Below are 19353 nucleotides of genomic sequence, written 5' to 3'. Positions count from 1 at the left end.
GTGATTCTGAGAATTGTTGTTGAGACTGGTATTGTTCTAGCCTTACCTAAGTGGGATTATTGATCCCCAGATTTCCGAAGGCAATTCCTAAATTCACGAATATACATCAGTCCACCTCAACACCTTGTTTTCTTTTTCCTTCATTAGGATGAAAGGCTGGGTCGTGACAATGAAATCCACAGGGAACAAATGGAACGGCTTGTGCGAGAAGAGTTGGAACGCTGGGAGTCTGATGATGCAGCTTCCCAAATAAGTCATGGTTTAGGCACACCCTTAGGACTAAATGGTCAGCCACGCCCCAGGAGCTCTCGCCCTTCTTCCTCCCAGTCTACAGAAGGAATGGAAGGTGGAGGTGGAAACGGGAGTGCCAATATTCATGTGTAGGACATGTGTTCTTAATAGGTGAGAAGGTGCCTGTTCTGAGTTGCCATAACAAGTACACTATTTATGTGCCCTGACCACCATATGATGCTGGTCTTTGTGACCAATCATTAATTCTTCTGCACTTTAATTTATTTTAGATAAACTTTGCCCATGATCAAAGAAGATGTCTCTTTTTCTCATATAAGGAATTCAGATGTAAATATTGAGTACATAAAAAATTCTTTGTAAAGTATATTGAGTGGTGTGCCCACTTGTTACCATGACTGAGTCTCCTCAGTTGACAATGAAGTAGCCTTTTAAAGCTAGAACTGTCAAAAGGCTTCTGAGTTTTATTTCCAATCACGAAAATCAGTATTGTCATTTTTGCTAAGTGTGTGAAGGAAAATAGGGGCATTCCTTTCCACTCAGGCTTAGCTCATAGGCTTAATGCATAGCTTTCTTTTAAGAAAGGAGGCTTCTATTTTAACTACCTTCCTGGGGTACACTTTTCTAAAAGATGAATTGGAAAAGAATCCCAAACCATAGAATGGGTATGTAGTCATTATGCTAGAATTTGTATGAATGGTTATGATAAATGTTGAACACTATGTTTTTTTGTTATTTTATATCTAATGCCTGTGGGACCAACCATTTCACTTACTTTTTACACTATTTTCACTCTCATTTGAAATGAGCTGCATGAAACCATCAAAGATCAATTGTGAGTTAAATGTCATTTCTCACAATAACATAGGAGAATTGGAAAGAGCCAAATCACTAAATTTGATGTTTTCCTTAAAATTAGTTTAGTATAAAGATTTATCTGTATAGTCTTTTGCTCGTGTGGCTGAACTTACTTGCAACTAATGTAGGAAGATAAACTTACTAAAATTTTTAGGATGTATCAAAAGTTTTGATTCAGCAAATACGTTCATTTTAAACGAAATATTAAGAAATTTGGAAATTCGTATAAAATATTATAAAACTAAGACTTGAGTTTTAGACTGTTTTAAGAATACAGAACTCAAATACTCTTGATCCTGCATTTCAAAATTAGAATTTATAACCTAAGTGGGATTCATTTTAATGAAAAAGAGTTTTGGTTATTGAAAGTTCGACCATCATCAGAAGCTATCAGCCAAAGTTTGAGTTTGCAGGGGTTTTTATCGCCTCTTTTTTCATTAAGAGAGGGGCTCACCAAATTTATGGGGAAGAAATCTATTTCTTAACAAAAACTAAAAATCTTATTTTTCAAAACTGTTATGTATGCTGACCTTTTGAGAGCTAATGAGACAAGCAAGAGAGAATGCACTGGTGAATAATTCTCACTTGGAGAATAGCAGAGAGACCTGTTTCTCATACTATAGCTTAAGTTCACATAGTTGCTTATTTAACTGGTAGACTTTGTCAGTCAAATTTTCAAAGAAAACATGAGCAAAAAAACCTTTTTAAGCTGTCTTCTACAGAAGCGATACAGATTGCATTTCTTTAACAGTTATTTCTTATCGCTCGTCTCCATCTTTGCTTTCTTTTGAATATTTTTTTTTAATAAAGTTCTTTATTATTAGGTACTAAAATTTGCATTCCAGGGATATTGGGTGTACGTATTTATGTATGTGTACCATGTTGTTACATGTAAACAAGCTTCAATTTGAAGTGCAGCTATTATGTGGTATCCATGTGTATTGACCATGTGCCATATACCAGTTATGGTCACTAGAAAGTCTTTTTATGATACTTACTATTATTATGTGTTTTCATTTCACCTGTAAAAATTTGCAGAGTTCTTTCTTTTTACCCATATGTTACATTTTTTTCTTCTTTAGTCATGAAGAATTCCCACCTCGTCCCTCCCCTATCATCTTCCTCTTTATATTGGTACCATTAAGAAACTGTTACATATGTAAGTCTCAATAATTGGGAATTTCATTAATGTGTAATACTGAGCACTTTACTTCTTAATAAAGACTTGATGTAATAGCAGATATAAGAGTTGGTCTGTTTCTTAGTAGAAGCAGTTGGGTGATTTGTTTTCTGTTATGAGACTAACAGTAAAAGCTCAAACCTTGAAAAAGGTATCTTTTTATGTTCAAAAACAACAATGGACACATTACTTTTTCTGTAGGATGTACCTCTAGTAAATTATTCTAATGATTACATAGTATTTCCTAGTGTACAGCCACCACATTGTACTTAACCATTCTGATTGGCTCCAATATTTCTGCTGTTTCAAAATCTTTGTTCATAATTCCCTTGCTGACTTTTCATTCTTTCCTCAGTGGGTACATGAAAAGAGTTGGACTGTTGAGTCCCTGGCACATATTTAATTTTACCCAGGACTGTCAGGTTGCTCTCCAGAATAAATGCAGCCATCTACAATTTCACTGCTGCTGCTGCTAAGTCGCGTCAGTCGTGTCTGACTCTGTGCGACCCCATAGACGGCACCCAGCAGGCTCCTCTGTCCCTGGGATTCTCCAGGCAAGAACAGTGGAGTGGGTTGCCATTTCCTTCTCCGTACAATTTCACTACATGCATCAAAGGACCAGTTCTACCCACACCCTTACCAGCATTGATACCGTCCAGCTTCCCAAAATCTTTGTAATGGAATGGTTTTGAAATAAGGTCTTATTCTATTTGGCATTTCTCTGATTTTAGTAAGACTGAACACTGCCTTATATAGTTGTTCAACATTTGGATTTCCCTTTTTGTAAATTGCCTGTTCACATCTTTAAAATAGTAGACTTTGATCTAACAGGAAACAGGTGTGTTTTTGTTCGGTACCCATTTTTCCACTGAGTCATGATCTTTTTTGTTGATTAGCATAAGTTCCTCATTGTGGCTTAATTATTAATCCTTTATTGGTTTTGGACTCTTAATATCTCTCATCTGACTAATAATTGTTTTGAGGTTTCCTTAGTTTTCATGTAGTGATACTTGTTACTTATTTGTTAGTTGCTCAGTCGTGTCCAACTCTTTGTAATCCCATAGACTGTAGCCCACAAGGCTCCTTGTCCATGGAATTCTCCAGGCAAGAATACTGGAGTGGGTTGTCATTCCCTTCTTCAAGAGATCTTCCCAACCCAGGGATCAAACCCAGGTCTCCTGCACTCAGGCAGATTCTTTACCATCTAAGCCACCAGGGAAGTTACTTATCACTACATGTAGTGATATCCATCAAAAAAATTTTTTTTTGCTTTATTGTGTTTGGGGATTTTAAAGAGACCTTTGTAAGGTCACAAACTTATTAAACTTATAGTTTTATTTTCACATTTAATAAATCTTAAAGAGTAACTTTGCATAAGGTGCATAGGAATTTTTTACCATATAATTGAGCCAGTTTGTCAACACGCTATTAAATAAGTCCTTTTCCTCATTATTTCATGGCATCACTGATATATTTCAGGTCATGTTAATACACATGTGTCTATCTTTTAATCCTTTAAACTGATCTATGAATGTTCCTGTACAGTAATTTTTATTATTGAGTTTGTAGTGTGTCTTCCTTCATATGTGCTAAGGTTTTCATGTATATTCTCCTCTTTGGCCCTCATTTTATCAACTAGGCTATTTTCATCAACAGTTATTTTTCCATATAAATGTTAGACAGAGTTTGATGGGTTTCTAGGCATGTGAGTTGGGGAGGAGGAAAGAGAGGAAAAAAGTCCTGCTTAAATTTAATTGGAATTGCACTGAACTTATTGATTTGTTTGGGGAGAATTGGCCTCTTTATAGCATCAGAAACATAACTCCTAGTTTTTATTTATTTGGCTGTTGCAAGTCTTAGATGTGGCATGTGAACTCTCATTTGCAGCATGTAGGATCTAGTTCCCTGACCAGGGATAGAGCCTGAGTCCCCTGCTTGGGAGCACAGAGTCTTGGCCACTGGACCACCAGGCAAGTCCTGATGTAACTCTTCATTTATTCAGAACTTCCTTAATTCCCTCTAAGTGTTTCTTTAAATTTCTTAAAGATTTTATGCATTCTTTAATGATTTTATTGCTACCATAAACAGTATCTTATCTTCCATTAAATTTTCAAGTTTGTTAATGATGAGATAAAGGAAAATTGCTACTTTTTTACAAAATAATCTTACATATGACCATTATATCTACTACTGCAGGCAGGAATCCCTCAGAAGAAATGGAGTAGCCATCATGGTCAACAAAAGAGTCTGAAATGCAGTACCTGGATGCAATCTCAAAAACGACAGAATGATCTCTGTTCGTTTCCAAGGCAAACCATTCAATATCACAGTAATCCAAGTCTATGCCCCAACCAGTAACACTGAAGAAGCTGAAGTTGAACGGTTCTATGAAGACCTACAAGACCTTTTAGAACTAACACCCAAAAAAGATATCCTTTTCATTATAGGGGAGTGAAATGCAAAAGTAGGAAGTCAAGAAACACCTGGAGTAACAGGCAAATTTGGCCTTGGAATATGGAATGAAGCAGGGTAAAGACTAATAGAGTTTTGCCAAAAAAATGCACTGGTCATAACAAACACCCTCTTCCAACAACACAAGAGAAGACTCTATACATGGACATCACCAGATGGTCAACACCGAAATCAGATTGATTATATTCTTTGCAGCCAAAGATGGAGAAGCTCTATACAGTCAGCAAAAACAAAACCAGGAGCTGACTGTGGCTCAGACCATGAACTCCTTATTGCCAAATTCAGACTGAAATTGAAGAAAGTAGGGAAAACCACTAGACCATTCAGGTATGACCCACTAGACCATTCAGGTATGACCTAAATCAAATCCCTTATGATTATACAGTGGAAGTGAGAAATAGATTTAAGGGCCTAGATCTGATAGATAGAGTGCCTGATGAACTATGGAATGAGGTTCGTGACATTGTACAGGAGACAGGGATCAAGATCATTCCCATGGAAAAGAAATGCAAAAAAGCAAAATGGCTGTCTGGGGAGGCCTTGCAAATAGCAGTGAAAAGAAGAGAAGCGAAAAGCAAAGGAGAAAAGGAAAGATATAAACAACTGAATGCCGAGTTCCAAAGAATAGCAAGAAGAGATAAGAAAGCCTTCAGCAATCAATGCAAAGAAATAAGAGGAAAACAACAGAATGGGAAAGACTAGGGATCTCTTCAAGAAAAACAGAGATACCAAACGAACATTTCATGCAAAGATGAGCTCGATAAAGGACAGAAATGGTATGGACCTAACAGAAGCAGAAGATATCAAGAAGAGGTGGCAAGAATACACAGAAGAACTGTACAAAAAAGATCTTCATGACCCAGATAATCACGATAGTGTGATCACTCATCTAGAGCCAGACATCCTGGAATGTGAAGTCAAGTGGGCCTTAGAAAGCATTACTACGAACAAAGCTAGTGGAGGTGATGGAATTCCAGTTGAGCTATTCCAAATCCTGAAAGATGATGCTGTGAAAGTGCTGCACTCAATATGCCAGCAAATTTGGAAAACTCAGCAGTGGCCACAGGACTGGAAAAGGTCAGTTTTCATTCCAATCCCAAAGAAAGGCAATGCCAAAGAATGCTCACACTACCGCACAATTGCACTCATCTCACACACTAGTAAAGTAATGCTCAAAATTCTCCAAGCCAGGCTTCAGCAATATGTGAACCGTGAACTTCCAGATGTTCAAGCTGGTTTTAGAAAAGGCAGAGGAACAGAGATCAAATTGCCAACATCCGCTGGATCACAGAAAAAGCAAGAGAGTTCCAGAAAAACATCTATTTCTGCTTTATTGACTATGCCAAAGCCTTTGACTGTGTGGATCACAATAAACTATGGAAAATTCTGAAAGAGATGGGAATACCAGACCACCTGATCTGCCTCTTGAGAAATTTATATGCAGGTCAGGAAGCAACAGTTAGAACTGGACATGGAACAACAGACTGGTTCCAAATAGGAAAAGGAGTTCATCAAGGCTGTATATTGTCACCCTGCTTATTTAACTTATATGCAGAGTACATCATGAGAAACGCTGGACTGGAAGAAGCACAAGCTGGAATCAAGATTGCCAGGAGAAATATCAATAACCTCAGATATGCAGACACCACCCTTATGGCAGAAAGTGAAGAGGAACTCAAAAGCCTCTTGATGAAAGTGAAAGTGGAGAGTGAAAAAGTTGGCTTAAAGCTCAACATTGAGAAAATGAGGATCATGGCATCCAGTCCCATCACTTCATGGGAAATAGATGGGGAAACAGTGGAAACAGTGTCAGATTTTATTTTTCTGGGCTCGCTCCAAAATCACTGCAGATGGTGACTGCAGCCATGAAATTAAAAGACGCTTACTCCTTGGAAGGAAAGTTATGACCAACCTAGATAGCATATTCAAAAGCAGAGACATTACTTTGCCAACAAAGGTCCAGCTAGTCAAGGCTATGGTTTTTCCTGTGGTCATGTATGGATGTGAGAGTTGGACTGTGAAGAAGGCTGAGTGCTGAAGAATTGATGCTTTTGAACTGTGGTGTTGGAGAAGACTCTTGAGAGTCCCTTGGACTGCAAGGAGATCCAACCAGTCCATTCAGAAGGAGATCAGCCCTGGGATTTCTTTGGAAGGAATGATGCTAAAGCTGAAACTCCAGTACTTTGGCCACCTCATGCGAAGAGTTGACTCATTGGAAAAGACTCTGATGCTGGGAGGGAATGGGGGCAGGAGGAGAAGGGGACGACAGAGGATGAGATGGCTGGATGGCATCACTGAGTCAATGGACGTGAGTCTGAGTGAACTCCGGGAGTTGGTGATGGACAGGGAGGCCTGGCGTGCTGCGATTCATGGGGTCGCAAAGAGTCTGACACAACTAGTGACTGAACTGAACTGAACTGAAAATGTATTGAGCACATCCTATGCGCCAGGTACTTGTAGTAACTTCACATGTATTACTTTAATCTTCACACTTCTATGGAGGTAGATGCTATGAGTATCCCTATTTCATTAATCAAGTCCACAGACCTGATAAATGGAGAAAGGGCAAAGGGGGAAGTAGTGGAAAATTTTGCATAAGTAACTGTAAAGATAAACAGTTTTGCACATGTTTGGCTTCTGCACGTGTTTGCAAAAGTGACACCCGCCCCACAGTTTGGGCACCGGTACTATTGTAGTATGTGCCAAATCTCAGCAAGGAAATATTACTCATCTGTCACAAATTACTAGGCTAGTCACAGTTGCTGAAACTCAAGTTTCCTCATCCGCAAAATGAAGTCAGAACAGCTTGAGATTTTCTTAACAGTGTACAGCCAAGCCCAAAGTCCTTAAATCATTCCCTTTAATCACTCAGATGATGCCTCAGCTTTACTGCTTGGAAAGGGGGGCAAACCGAGAGGCCACTTCCTCACTGGACTAGAGCAGTACTCATGATCAGAAACCCATGCCTGCTGTTTTGTGGGGTTTCCAGGTAAAAGAATGATTCTGCAGGTTAAGAAGGTTTCAAGATCCAGTGATGATAGTGAGCTCATTTAGTTCTAAATGTGATTCTGATACTTAGGTGGATACAAGATAGATGGCTTAGAGCACAGACATTACACAGTGATTATTGCATCAAGATCAAATCATCACAAATGTAGATTAAATGGTCTTAACTCTTTATTCAGAGAAGGCAATGGCAACCCACTCCAGTACTCTTGCCTGGAAAATTCCATGGACAGAGGAGCCTGGTAGGCTGCAGTCCATGGGGTCGCTAAGAGTCGGACACGACTGAGTGACTTCACTTTCACTTTTCACTTTCATGCATTGGAGAAGGAAATGGCAACCCACTCCAGTGTTCTTGCCTGGAGAATCCCAGGGATGGGGGAGCCTGATGGACTTCTGTCTATGGGGTCACACAGAGTCGGACACTACTGAAGCAACTTAGCAGCAGCAACTCCTTATTACAGCCTTCAGTATTTCCCAAAAAATCACCTGGAATTTCCAGGTCCACTCTTCAGAGATTCTAAGTCAACAGGGGAAAAAAACAATAGTTCTTCCTTCCTTTTTTCCTTTCTTACATAAGCATCTCAGATGATCTTGATTCTTATCAGGCAAGCTTACGAAACCCCACCCTGCTGCTGCTGCTGCTGCATCTCTTCAGTCGTGTGCGACGCTATAGACGGCAGCCCACCAGGCTCCTCTGTCCTTGGTATTCTCCAAGCAAGAATACCGGAATGGGTTGCTATTTCTTTCTCCAATGCATCCATCATGTTAAGTCGCTTCAGTCGTGTCCAACTCTGTGCAACCCCATAAACGGCAGCCCACCACACCAGACTCCTCTGTCCACAGGATTCTCTAGGCAAGAATATTGGAGAACCCAGTATTCCCCTGTTGTTTTTTTTTTTTTTTTTTTTTTTGCTTTTATCCTAAGTAACAGCAAAAAAAAAAAAAAAGGAGAAAATGTCTATAAAATGGGTTACTTTGATTTAGAATATAAGTATTTTATGTTCATATTGCTCAGTGGCGACAAAAGGTTACAATCACCATGTGAGTCAACCACTTTTTAAAAAATGTGTATATAGAGACAGAAGGCCAGGAGGTACATTAAGTTGGTAGCCACGTTTGGCTGAGTTCCAGGTATTTTTCCTTTGGACTCTTTAGTCCACTGAGGATAAACACATATCCTTGAGAGTGAGGTGAGGATACTGAGTTTCTCCTGCACTGTTGTTTTTTTTTTTGAAAAGCTGCTCAGTCGTGTCCGACTCTTTGTGATCCTATGGACAGTACAGTCCATGGAATTCTCCAGGCCAGAATACTGGAGTGGGTAGCCGTTCCCTTCTCCAGGGGATCGTCCCAACCCAGGGATTGAATCCTGGTCTCCCACATTGCAGGTGGATTCTTTGGCAGCTGAGCCACCAGGGAAGCCCAAGAATACTGGAGTGGGTAGCCTATTCCTTCTCCAGCAGATCTTCCCAACCCAGGAATCAAATCTGGGTCTCCTGCATTGCAGGCAGATTCTTTACCAGCTGAGCTACCAGGGAAGCTGCTGCAACTATTCAGGTTAGCTTAACGAATTCCTATGAATGGAATAGATATCCTTTGAATTAGTCTTTTTTAAAATTAGTCTTAAATCCTCAGGCAGAGAAGGCAATGGCAACCCACTCCAGTACTCTTGCCTGGAAAATCCCATGGACGGAGGATCCTAGTGGGATGCAGTCTATGGGGTCGCACAGAGTTGGACACGACTGAAGCGACTTAGCAGCAGCAGCAGCAGCAGGAAATCCTCAGAAATAAATAAATGTTGGCTATTATTTTTACTCCTTCAGTTGCTCTGTGGGGCTTTCAAAGAAGAGTGCAAGACGACTTGCTCTGGAAGGTTCTGTGGCATCTTCGATGTTGTTATAAAAAAGGATGGAAGGAAGGAGGCTATTCATGAGTTTAACAACCTGGTGGCTTTTATTTTAAATGAAAGTAATTTATTTATCCTTTTCATTATCAACTAGTTCTTCTGACATGCAAGAAAATAAAATCAAAATTCAAAAGAATATAGACATATTCTGAAATAAATCTCTGTAAAAATTTTTTTATTTTCTACTTTATAAGACTTGCCCTTTCACTTACATTTTTAAAAAGTATTTATTTGACTGCATTGGGTCTTAGTTGCAGCCTGAGGGATTTTAATGGTGTGCAGCTTGCTGGTTTGTGGGATCTTAGTTCCCTGACAAGGGGTTGAACCCACATCCCCTTCATTGGAAGGTGGATTCTTACCCACTGGTCTACCAGGGAAGTCCTATACTTTTTAGAATGTTCCTCAACTTAAAAATGGTTAAGATGGTAAATTTTATGTGTTTCTTACCATAATAATTTTAAAAAGAAAAAAGATAATTATACAAAAGGAGGGTAAGTAGGACAAGATATATTTAAATTCTTACTACTTTTAGAAGTAGGTATTAATATTTTGGCTTTACTATCTCTTTTGTTAAGTATATTTTGTATATAAATATGTATTTCTCTCTGTACACAGAGAACTGTGTAATATGTTTCTTCCTGTGTAAGGAAGAGAGAACTGTGAGTAAGCCAGGGTTATGTAAAAAGAAAGAACTATACCAAGAAGAGGAAAAAACTCACTAACCCTATCAGTTCAGTTCAGTCACTCAGTCGTGTCCCACTCCTTGCGAACCCATGGACTGCAGCATGCCAGGCTTCCCTGTCCATCACCAACTCCCAGAGCTTGCTCAAACTCATATCCATGGCGTCAGTGATGCCATCCAACCATCTCAACCTCTGTTGCCCCCTTCTCCTCCCAACTTCAATCTTTCCCAATCAGGGTCTTTTCTAATGAGTCAGTTCTTCACATCAGGTGGCCAAAGTATTGGAGCTTCAGCTTCAGCATCAGTCCTTCCAATGAATATTCAGGACTGATTTTCTTTAGGATTGACTGTTTTGATCTCTTTGCACCCCAAGGGACTTTCAACAGTCTTCTCCAACACCACAGTTCAAAAGCATCAATTCTTCGGCACTCGGCTTTTTTTATAGTCCAACTCACATCCGTACAAAACTACTGGAAAAACCATAGCTTTGACTAGATGAATCTTTGTCAGCGGTCCTATAGTCACAAAATAATCAGGTAAAAAGGGGGTGTGATGATGTACTACAAGATGATGTATTAATCCAATGTCATAAAACAAGAAAAAATGTTCTTTAAAGTCCAAAGATGAAACTATAATGCTATGCCCCTGGATTGATGTTGCAGCAACATGGCAGGGCACCCACTGACACGAAATGATATTCCAAGATGACCGGTCACAGCAGGTCTACACACTGTTTCCTCAGTTCACTTACTTCCTCCAATACTGAAAAGTATTTACTTTTAAAAAGGGAATAAATTAAACAGAATATCCTGAACTGCATGCTAGAACAATTAAAGAATACTGATGGAAAAGTAGTGAAATCTGAATAAAGTGTATAGTTTAAAAGTAATGTATCAATGTTAATTTCTTAGTTTTGACATGTATCATGGTACACAAAATGTTAACATTAAAGGAAGCTGGGCAAAAGATATACAGGAACTTTTTGCATGATTTTTGCAACTTTTCTATAAAACTAAAATAATTACAAAATGAATAGCTTATATTAATAACCTATTCCTTTAATAAGGAAGTGGGGGGCTTAATTAAGGATATATTTATACACACAGAAACACAAAACTGAGCTGTAGTGATAATCTGATAGTAGCAACAGACAGGAGTGCACAAGTGTCATTTCAAAAATAATCCAGAGAGAAAGGAGAAGTAGTCTTGGGAGAGAAGCCCAAGGGGGGCTTCTGTGCACTAATAATGTTCTATTTCTTGATATGGATTAATGGTTGTACAGCTGTGCTCCTTTTATAATTCACTGGACAGTACCTTTTCTTATAAAAAATGTTTAAAACACTCCCCTATTACTGGTAAATGTTAGAATAAAGAGAAGATGTGTAAATATATGAGGTGTATATGTAGGAAAGTAAAAAAACCTGTATAGAGCCAGTTATAACAGTTCTTCTATCATAAGTCTAAAATTGTCAGAGCTGGGAAAGATCATGGGAATTACCAAATCCTGCCGTGGACAGTTCTTTACACAGGTAATCCCAGCGATTACAATGCAGTAGGGCTCAAAGGACCCTGAAATCTGTGTTGGAGCAAAATTCCTCAAGAGATTATGAGGCACACCAAGATTACAGACTACTGAACTCAAGAAGGGTAAGTCGCCAGAATCCTGGCCCTCTACACCTGGGGTCCAAAACCCAGCTAAGACTCTTGAGATACTCTAATTCCACTAGAGGGAAACCTCAGTAAATTCAAATAACCTTTAAAAGCTTACCAAACTGCTTTCTATTAGAAAGGCTTTTTTATCTATATATGACACTGTTTTTCCAGCATGGTTTGGATTTCATACTTCTACTACAGCATCAATATATTTGTTATTTATTATTTATAAGATAATAGAGGACATAGGTTTATATAATATTGAAACTGGAGGGCAACTAAACTGCCTATTCATTTTAAAGGGAAGGATACCAATACCAGATATATTAGTAACTTGGCACAAGTTTCTAGAACTCATTTCTTTTTCAGTCAATAAATTAAAGTAGATTTCTCTCCTATGGTTACCATCTGACAAGATGAACTAATATGTAGTACATATCACTAGTTTATGACTTGGGTTTTTTCAAGTATAATTTAGTTCATTGTGATTTCTATAAATGTTTCTGTTGAAAATAATTCTTGCTGAACAACAGTAAGAGGCAAGTGAAAAGAAGACAACCAAAAATAATAAAACACATTGGCATAATGTAAGTAAATAAAAAGATGAAAACAACCAAAAAAACTTCATTGGATATGAAAATCAAAAAGTCCCTTTTTAATTGGGGGTAAATCACTGAAATTAAAGAGGAATTTAAGAAAATTTTTTAAGGAATAACAATTTCAGGTAGGCAATTGTAAGGAAGATAACAATCATGCATGCCAAGGCTACGTGATTCTTCCACAGGCCCCAAGGTGAGATATCGATGCCCTGGTTGGTCAGAAATTCTTCGCCAGTACATCTGAAATTCAACAGAAAAAGAATATAACTTCATTTTTAGCATCTGTCAAATTTTACTCAATATATTCACTGTTCCTTAAAGAAACCTACAGGTTACCAAGTCTTAAATTACCATCCCTTCATTTATAATAGAAAACAGTTTTAGAGGGTTTTTGTGGTGTGTGTATGTGCATGTGGTTTTAGCTTTATCGTTCTATTCTATTGGGATATAACAGGGGTTCATAGGTCAGTCATATGCATCATAAAAATATACAGAAAACAGTCATTGAGTGCTTATAATTCTGTTAGATACTATGAAGCAACCTGCTTATAATAGTTTGTGGATGTATATGTTTAGTTGCTAAGTCATGTCTGACTCTTTGCAACCCCATGGACTGTAGTCCCCCAGGCTCCTCTATCCATGGGACTTCCCAGGCAAGAATACTGGAGTGGGTTGCCATTTCTTTCTCCAGGGGATCTTCCTGACCCAAGGATAAAACCTGCATCTCTTGTGTCTCCTGAATTGGCGGGCGAATTCTTTACCAGTGTGTGCCACCTGGGAAGCTCTCATATAATAGTTTAATTAATCCCTAAAACAACCCAAATTTAAAAGATGAGGAGACTAAAGTTTAAGGAACTTGGTCAACTTCACAGATTCACACTTTGAATCAAGTTGGTAGTCTCCCCAAATAGGTTGGTTTCCAAGTCTGTGATGCGGCCTCTCTTCAAAGGACAGAAACATTTATCAAGTAATTTTTCACAAATGCCTGATGGGGAAAGTCTTAGCTTTAGCAGATGATACTGAAGGCACTTACAAAGATGACCAAAGCTGTTTATAGGGCTCATTACTCACAAATCAGCCATACCAAAAAAAAAGAAAAAACACAGGCTCAGAGTTCTAAAACTAGGGGAATAGGTGAATAGAGGTCTCCTACCAGAGTCACACTCTGTCAGCTCTTACACCAAGACTGGAATGAGCATCACAGAGGCTCGGCTCTAAGACATTACCAGCAGGTCAGATTATCAGGTATGCCTTAGTGGGAGCTGGAACAGAGCAGAATAGGATGGAGTAGCCCTGATTAGTGGGGTTCAGGATGGGGAACACATGTACACCCGTGGCGGATTCATGTTGATGTATGACAAAACCAATACAATATTGTAAAGTAATTAGCCTCCAATTAAAATAAATAAATTTAAATTTTAAAAAAAATAAAAGAAAAGCAGCTGGTATTAAAAATATCTGGCACAACCATAATTATTACCTGATTCCATTTTTCTGCTACTCTTGGAATTTAGCAGATTGAAAAAAAAAATGTTATACTCATATCAAAAGAAAGGGAGTAGGCAGGATAAGGAAAGCTTCTCTTCATAGAGGTTTTCTGGCAATACTTCTAAATAGCAATTTGTCCTATTATTAAGAATTACTTCTAACCCACTTGAATATTCATGAGATTTAGGATACCAGCATTCTCTTTTCTCTCATTAATTAATATATCAAAATCAAACCATTAACAACAATCATCAAAAGGAAATGTTACTTAACTTTAAAATAATGCCTTTATTTCTATTAAAATCTGTTTTTCTTATTATACTGAAAAAAATGAGATTCCCTTCTCAAGCTTACTGAAATATATGTTCCTTTCTTTAGAGGAAACATCCTTCAGTAGGGAGAATTCCAAGTCAGTCAAAAAAAAAAAAAAGGTTGTGCAGACTTTGATTCCATGTTGTCTCCTGGATACAGGAGGAAGAGGCAAGAGCCAGACTGGGGCAGGAAAATGTTCCCTCCCACTCCTAATGCCGTTTTAGCTCTTACTACTAGCCATGGGTTGGGTTTCCCTGGTGGCTCAGATGGTAAAGAATCCACATGCAATGCAGGAAACCTGGGTTTGATCCCTGGGTCAGAAAGATCCTCTGGAGAAGTGAATGGCTACCCACTCCAGTATTCTTGCCTAGAGAATTCCATGGACAGAGAAACCTGGCAGGCTACAGTCCATAAGATCACAAAGAGTCAGACACGACTGAGCAACTAACTCTTTCACCCTGGCCGTGGGTTGAGCTCACAGGAATCCTAAATTCATGGGTCTATACACTTCATATAATCCATACAGTTCCAGTACTGTTAAGGCTTGATAAAAATACCAAAGCAGCTCTCATTTCAAACTCAAATGTTCTGAAAAATAGAAATCCAAACCCACAATCCAAACTGCAAAAGGATCTTTTAAAAGACCCCAAACAAATAAGTAACACATAAGAAATGGTTCTCCAAGTAAAATACAATTTTGACCTAAATAGAATACCCAGGAGTTGTAGAGCACTTTCTCATGCATTAGTGGATAACTCACTTTATAAATGAGAATACTCAGACTCAGAGAAGTCAGTGTCTGTGAAAGGATTCCTCAGCCCAGTAGTATTTCTGTATCATACCACAACAGTAAGCAAAGCCACTGTGACACTGAACGCAAACTTACATGGCATAGCTACACGTATTGTTTGTTGTTACATTGAGTCCTGGGCAGAAGTTTTGTCCCAAAAATTCATTATGCTGCAAAGCCTATAACATAAGTGGGAGCAGGATAAAGAAAATAGTTTTAAATGTCAAAAGTTTCCAAAGAATTATTACAATTATGTCCACTAAGTTTAATTTCTGTTGTTATCTCTAAAAACAAAGTTTCACATTCACAGTCTTTGTCATACCAAAGCAACTAAAATTATTTTTCCTGGCAATCAAGAGGCCTAGGGTTGGGATTTGGGGCTCTGATACAAAAGCCAAGAAGAGAGATCTCTGGCTATATTATTCCATAGCTCTTTCCTTCTTCTCTCCCCATTTTTATAACCCCATAGTACTATAATTAAAATGATACAGTGATACTCAATGACTATTGTTAATTTATAGTAACAATCTTTGTATTTTTCTTGTTTGTTCTCATCAAAATCAGTTATAATTCTTAGGAGTTAGAAATTTAATTTTACTATTTTAAGGCACATTTTTCTCTGGAGTTGATTAGCTTTCTAAAGTCAATAGTAGCTGTGAGTATGACATGGTTTTTATTCTAATTTCCCTTTCAATTTAAAATACGTATTCTAGGCCTTCATCTTCTCATTAATTTCTTTGATGAACTGAAACACTGTATTTTTTTATATCAATTAGTCAATCTTTGTCCATAACTATGAGTTATCTCCCAATCCTTCAGCTCCCTCAGACAACAAGGTGACTAGAGAAATCCCAGGTGATTATCAACTTGACCCAAGGCTTAATAGGAAACTCTCCTTCATTGTCCTAAAACTTGCACAGCTCATGGCCAAGGATATGAGAGGCTTTATTCTGGCTGTTTCCAGCATGGGGACAATGAACCAGCACGGTGACAGATAAGGAGAACATACCGCATAGCCGTATCGAGGAATGCTCAAGTATTGAAGCCATGACAACCAAGGCACGACGGTTTTGAGATTTACCAACAGCCCTGAAAATATCTACAAAAAACAAATACCAAGAATCAGATCTGGTGCCGTCTAGCAAATAGCCTCTTTAAGTCCCTGACAGTCTCGTGAATACTGCTAAGGACAACTCTTCTTTGAAATTCTTTCCACTACTCTGAAGACTTACCCTATCCTCTTTGTATGTGTATATCTCTCTGGAGCTGAGGCTGTTTAGGGATCTAAATATATTTATAATATACATTTTATTTAATTGGGAGATTTCTAATTGTTGAGGCTTTTACTTTCTCTGTAACTGCACACATTGGAAAGTGAATAGTACTGATTTGCAATGATACAACCAACTATATATTCCCACCAATAAACACACCTGAATGTATCCTGAGCACCTCACGCCCCGATTTCTGTAACACAGTAATATTTGTTATTTACAAGGGTTTACATTCTATCTCTGTATGACTTTAGGAATAATTTTGGGTAGTGTTCACATGCTTAAAATAACCCAAAGGCTGGAACTGGTACACAGCATAATGCGGTAAAGCACAGCATAAAATATGGTCAATTCCTTCATTTAAAGCTGCAAAAAGGAGCATTACAATGAAGATTCCAGAAATGACCGCTTCAGCAAGAGATGGGTACATGAGAAAATCTTCACATAAAACACTTTCTAACTGGCACAAGGTATGCTGAGATGGACATAACAATGACAATGTTCCTGGTGTGACCACATAGCTTTGAACTTGACCTAACTAAGTGCTTAATGCATAACACACAATATCTGGGTGAAATATAGTCTTATGACTAGTTTCTAAAGTTTTATATATAATACAAATCCTTAAATAATAACAAATCAAAGTAATATATAAAATAAAACATTTTAATTTTGAAGAACACCTTATGTATTATTTTACACTATAGAAAACATATATAATGTTGCCCATTTTCTCAATAATGGTTAGATTGGCAGTTTTCAAACTCAATAATGGAAGAATTAAACTTTGGCAAGAGTTTGTGCTAATACCTACCTTTTAAAGACATGTACTGCTACTCTACCAGATATGGCATGTGTATGAAGTAAAGAGGCTACACGTTTCTGTTTATTTGATGTTTGTGGCGGAAAGTAGTAACTGGTTCCTTTCATCTACTGATTCATCTTTGTGTGTGCAAAATGTAGGGCCATGTAAGGTTAGGATTAAGTAACTATTTTCAAAAGGTAAAGAGAAATATATTGATATAAAGAAATGTCAGGAACCCAGAAAGGAGAGGTCCTAGTACTGGAATTTTTCAGTATTTTTAAAACACTCCTTTTCAAAATATAGGAGGGGCCCAAGACAGACCCATGCACATGTTGCTCTATTTTCATGGAACTTAGGTTTCCCCCTGGAGAGCAGTAGATCCAACTAAACCATCTCAGCTGCCGATTAAACAAGCCAGCACTTCTCTCCCACCAGCAGGAAAGTCAGACAATGGACCTGTCATTTTAACAGTTTTTTAAAATTTTAAAAATAAAAATTTTTGGGGTTTTCAAACTTTCAATTTATTGAGCTTTGATGGTATATCACCAAGAGGCCTCTTTTTAAAGCTCATCAGTAACAATACATTGACTAAGGTTCTAATAACTGTATTAGACCAGTAGCAAAACTAGCTGGGTGAGATCAAGAAAAAGCTGATACATTCTCTAATCAGAGCAGATCACTCGCTCAGTGGTATCCGACTCTTTGTGACCCCATGAATAGCGGCACGCCAGGCCTCCCTGTCCATCACCAACTCCCAGAGTTCACTCAGACTTACGTCCATTGAGTCAGTGATGCCATCCAGCCATCTCATCCTCTGTCGTCCCCTTCTCCTCCTGCCCCCAATCCCTCCCAGCATCAGAGTCTTTTCCAATGAGTCAACTCTTCGCATGAGGTGGCCAAAGTACTGGAGTTTCAGCTTTAGCATCATTCCTTCCAAAGAAATCCCAGGGCTGATCTTCAGAATGGACTGGTTGGATCTCCTTGCAGTCCAAGGGACTCTCAAGAGTCTTCTCCGACACCACAGTTCAAAAGCATCAATTCTTTGGTGCTCAGCCTTCTTCACAGTCCAACTCTCACATCCGTACATGACCACTGGAAAAACCATAGCCTTGACTAGACAGACCTTTGTTGGCAAAGTAATGTCTCTGCTTTTGAATATGCTATCTAGGTTGGTCATAACTTTGCTTCCAAGGAGTAAGCGTCTTTTAATTTTATGGCTGCAGTCACCATCTGCAGTGATTTTGGAGCCCAGAAAAATAAAGTCTGACACTGTTTCCACTGTTTCCCCATCTATTTCCCATGAAGTGATGGGACCGGATGCCATGATCTTCGTTTTCTGAATGTTGAGCTTTAAGCCAACTTTTTCACTCTCCACTTTCACTTTCATCAAGAGGCTTTTGAGTTCCTTTTCACTTTCTGCCATAAGGGTGGTGTCATCTGCATATCTGAGGTTATTGATATTTCTCTCGGCAATCTTGATTCCAGTTTGTGTTTCTTCCAGTCCAGCATTTCTCATGATGTACTCTGCATATAAGTTAAATAAACAGGGTGACAATATACAGCCTTGAAGAACTCCTTTTCCTATTTGGAACCAGTCTGTTGTTCCATGTCCAGTTCTAACTGTTGCTTCCTGACCTGCATACAAATTTCTCAAGAGGCAGATCTGGTGGTCTGGTATTCCCATCTCTTTCAGAATTTCCCACAGTTTATTGTGATCCACACAGTCAAAAGCTTTGGCATAGTCAATAAAGCAGAAATAGATGTTTTTCTGGAACTGTCTTGCTTTTTCTGTGATCCAGCGGATGTTGGCAATTTGATCTCTGGTTCCTCTGCCTTTTCTAAAACCAGCTTGAACATCTGGAAGTTCACGGTTCACATATTGCTGAAGCCTGGCTTGGAGAATTTTGAGCGAGCATTACTTTACTAGTGTGTGAGATGAGTGCAATTGTGTGGTAGTTTGAGCATTCTTTGGCATTGCCTTTCTTTGGGATTGGAATGAAAACTGCCTTTTTCCAGTCCTGTGTCCACTGCTGAGTTTTCCAAATGTGCTGGCATATTGAGTACAGCACTTTCACAGCATCA

At 38.5% G+C, this 19353-nt stretch overlaps 2 protein-coding genes across 17 annotated transcripts in view; one reads left to right on the top strand and one right to left on the bottom strand.

Annotated features, from left to right (window-relative positions):
• The window catches only part of PKD2 (polycystin 2, transient receptor potential cation channel), a 58678-nt gene extending 56333 nt beyond the window's left edge, over positions 1–2345 (top strand). Inside the window, 1 exon segment of the mRNA NM_001046312.1 lies at positions 148–2345. Coding sequence (NP_001039777.1) covers positions 148–384 — 237 coding nt within the window. The 3' untranslated portion in view covers positions 385–2345.
• A 10285-nt stretch (positions 2346–12630) lies between these two features.
• The window catches only part of ABCG2 (ATP binding cassette subfamily G member 2), a 127705-nt gene continuing 120982 nt past the window's right edge, over positions 12631–19353 (bottom strand). For 15 of the 16 annotated variants that reach the window (XM_024993312.2, XM_005207794.4, XM_024993315.2 and 12 more), the window contains 3 exons: positions 16202–16291; positions 15289–15371; positions 12636–12842 (listed from right to left, as the gene is read on the bottom strand). In XM_024993312.2, the coding sequence (XP_024849080.1) occupies positions 12695–12842; positions 15289–15371; positions 16202–16291 (321 nt within the window). In that variant the 3' untranslated portion in view covers positions 12636–12694. 16 annotated transcript variants of the gene reach the window in all.

The sequence above is a fragment of the Bos taurus genome, chromosome 6 (assembly GCF_002263795.3).
Source record: "Bos taurus isolate L1 Dominette 01449 registration number 42190680 breed Hereford chromosome 6, ARS-UCD2.0, whole genome shotgun sequence".
NCBI lineage: Eukaryota > Metazoa > Chordata > Mammalia > Artiodactyla > Bovidae > Bos > Bos taurus.
Note: the sequence above shows the minus strand (reverse complement) of the source record. Positions and strands in the feature narration are given on the sequence as shown.